This window comes from Triticum aestivum, chromosome 3D (assembly GCF_018294505.1).
Source record: "Triticum aestivum cultivar Chinese Spring chromosome 3D, IWGSC CS RefSeq v2.1, whole genome shotgun sequence".
NCBI lineage: Eukaryota > Viridiplantae > Streptophyta > Magnoliopsida > Poales > Poaceae > Triticum > Triticum aestivum.
This window is the reverse complement of record NC_057802.1, coordinates 93,725,556-93,728,330: the sequence shown is the minus strand read 5'-3', so window position 1 is coordinate 93,728,330 and position 2,775 is coordinate 93,725,556. Positions and strand designations below refer to the sequence as shown.

General features: G+C 51.5%; 1 protein-coding gene across 1 annotated transcript; it reads right to left on the bottom strand.

The window, feature by feature from the left end:
• Positions 1 to 394: 394 nt before the first annotated feature.
• On the bottom strand, positions 395 to 1,788 carry LOC123077653 (keratin-associated protein 21-1). Its single transcript, XM_044499949.1, has 3 exons — positions 1,562 to 1,788; positions 905 to 1,346; positions 395 to 796 (listed from the first exon to the last, which is right to left on the bottom strand). Exons 2-3 carry the CDS (start codon positions 1,335 to 1,337, stop codon positions 687 to 689), a joined length of 543 nt encoding a protein of 180 aa, XP_044355884.1. The 5' UTR covers positions 1,338 to 1,346; positions 1,562 to 1,788; the 3' UTR covers positions 395 to 686.
• Positions 1,789 to 2,775: the final 987 nt, after the last annotated feature.

Here is a 2,775-nt window from a genome sequence, read left to right as displayed (position 1 = left end):
TCACTTGATTAGGTGTGCGGTGTTTTTGATGGTCTTGAGCCTAGGCACACTTGTATCCGGCTCAGATGATGTGCCTTGATTGCTTGTCAGGTTTGTGTTAGTTTCATCGTTTCTTCTTAATTAATTGTTCCCTTATGTAGTTTGTAGGCCAGGCTCCCTTCATTAACCGGACGAATTATGCTTCTTCTAAATGCAATGCGGGAGCTCACCGCCCTCCGGCGAGGTTGTCCGAAAAAAATTGTACCTAGGTACAAGATTTTTCTTAAGTTGAGAAAATAAATCGAAGGCCGTAATTTGTTACCCCTTCCTCCTCGTCCCTTTCCCCTCACAGATTTCCACACCCTCTGCTGCTTTGTTATCCTACTGGAGCAGCGCAAAAGGCCCATGCCCTAAATAAATAAACATCGGTAGGAAGTTCTATCTGTTGCATCAATACACACAAGCCGAGCACGGTACATATACCTTGTATTTCATCAGTACAGAGGTCACGATTTTTTCGTACTAAGCCACACACACAGACTTATTAGTTCACCACACACATCATTACCAGCTGAAACGAAAGCTACATAGTACTCACCATGCATATATCGCTCTTATTTAGGTCGTATACGGAGAGCATGGTTAATGATCAACTAAGGCATGTCATGGAGGCGCGCACGCACGTACGCGCTGCCGCGCGCGCCACTTCACCTGATCCACTTACTGCCGTGCTTGCCGCCGTTGTACTTCCCACCGTGGTATTTGCCGCCGTGGTGGTGCCCGCCGCCATGCCCGGTGTGGTATGATCCCATGTGACCTGCACCCACGTAGACGCACGTTTTATGGTGTCCCGTACGTCCGTCTCAAAATGGACAGTTGATGAGTGAAGGTGCGTAGGTGGTGTAGATATACTCCCGTTACTTACCCTGGTGCGCCCCGTGGGAGGGGTAGGCCGCCGGCGCGTAGCCGTGCGCCTGGTAGCCGCCGTGCGGAGGGTAGGCGCCGGCAGCGGGAGGGTACCCGAGCTGCGCGTGGCCGCCGCCGTATCCGTGCTGCTGCCCGTGTCCGCCGTACCCGTGCTCGTGGCCGTGCCCGTGTCCGTGCTGCACATGCCCGCCGCCGTAGCCGTGCTCGTAGCCGCAGTGCCCGTGCTGCGCATGCCCGCCGTACCCGGTCTCGTAGCTCTGTCCATGCCCGCCGTATCCCTGCTGGTAGCCCTGTACATGGCCGCCGCCATAGCCGTGCCCCTGGCCGTACGATGACCCGTAGCCGTGGCCTTTGCCGCCGCCGACGAGGCCGGACACGAAGCCCTTCACGCCGCCGTTGGGGCTGCCGTGCATGTCGTGGCCTCCACCCATGCTTGAAAACTACCAACAAAAGGCAACTTAATTAACAATCAACCGTCGGTACTTTGTCAGCTCCAAATTCCAATTATAATCACAACGAACAGTCAACCAAAATCCACAATTTCAAGACGATATGCCTTTGGAAGTACTCTGAATGCACTAATATTATTGACGAGCTGCAAGCTGCTTGTAAAAGCGCGGCGAAAATTTATAAGAAACCACTCGTGATCACTTACGAGGATCAGCAGCACACACACTAAGATGATGCTACAAGACAAGACGACTCTGTGCCTTGTGTTTGATCTTAGCTCGGTGCTGCCGAAAACTGTGTGGCCTGCGTCCCCTTTTATAATCGATCGATCACCCAGCCGCTTTCGACGTGTAACCACGCGCTTGGGCCGAGCGCGGAATCCGCACCTACGCGCGCGCGCACTGCCCGGCCTTGCAGCTGCGGGCAGGCTAGTTGATGATCAGGTTCGATTCGTATGCTCTCTTCCAATATTGATAGGTTTGATTCCCTTTTTACTATATTTGACGATTCAAATGGGTGCAGTGTCACTGCCAGATATGGCCGTGCGTGTTGCACCTGATTCCGTACGTGCTTTTTGGTTCTCGCATTTGTCTTCCACTCAAATTCTTTTTTTTTTTGTAAGAGAGAAAACATTGTCTCCCACTCACACCAAAATTCTATGTCAGGTTTTATTTCTTCCTTTAATTTCCTTTCGAGTCCTTATCAATCATCACCTTATTTTCAAACAACTTTGCACATATCTCTCCGGGCTCCCTGGAGGCCCCAACATCTGTAGCATAGCAATTCCCCCTCCAGCGCTTTGTCTCGATCTGCGAATAGTAGTAACAATAGATGGGAGGAAACTGTTGGGATTCGTCAGATTGATCTACAGTAGCAGGAGCAGTGAGGGTGAAGCCACCCATCCGCTTGCCGATACTGGAGGTGGCAAGAATACTCACCGTCAACCTGGGAAGTCACCCCGGGCCCCTTAGGGGTTAGATCCACCTGCCCTCATCAACAATCACAACAAGAATCCTGAGGTTTGTCAGATCTACAACATTGTTGGCTATTACACGACAAAGTGACCGCAAGCTTTCTGTGAATGTTGCAACAAGAATGGATCTCTGTTATTTGCACTGATTTTTTACCATGGGAATGCACGTCTGCCATGTATGCTTTCCAGTCTAGAGGTCAGGGATTTTACTATTACTAAACAGTATAACTCAGCTACTTACAGCCTCTCACAGCGATTTAAGATTTTAAGCCGTCGGATCTGTCGTACGAACGAATTAGATCGCTCCATCACGCGCACAGCGTCCCTGGGCCTCGTCCGCCTCGTCAGTTGTGCGATCTGCCGGACCAACATGAAAAAGGGCCGCTGCTCCGCAGACCGTTCTTGGCGACTTCTCATGAAGTGGGCTTCGTTGACGCGAGGGCCCA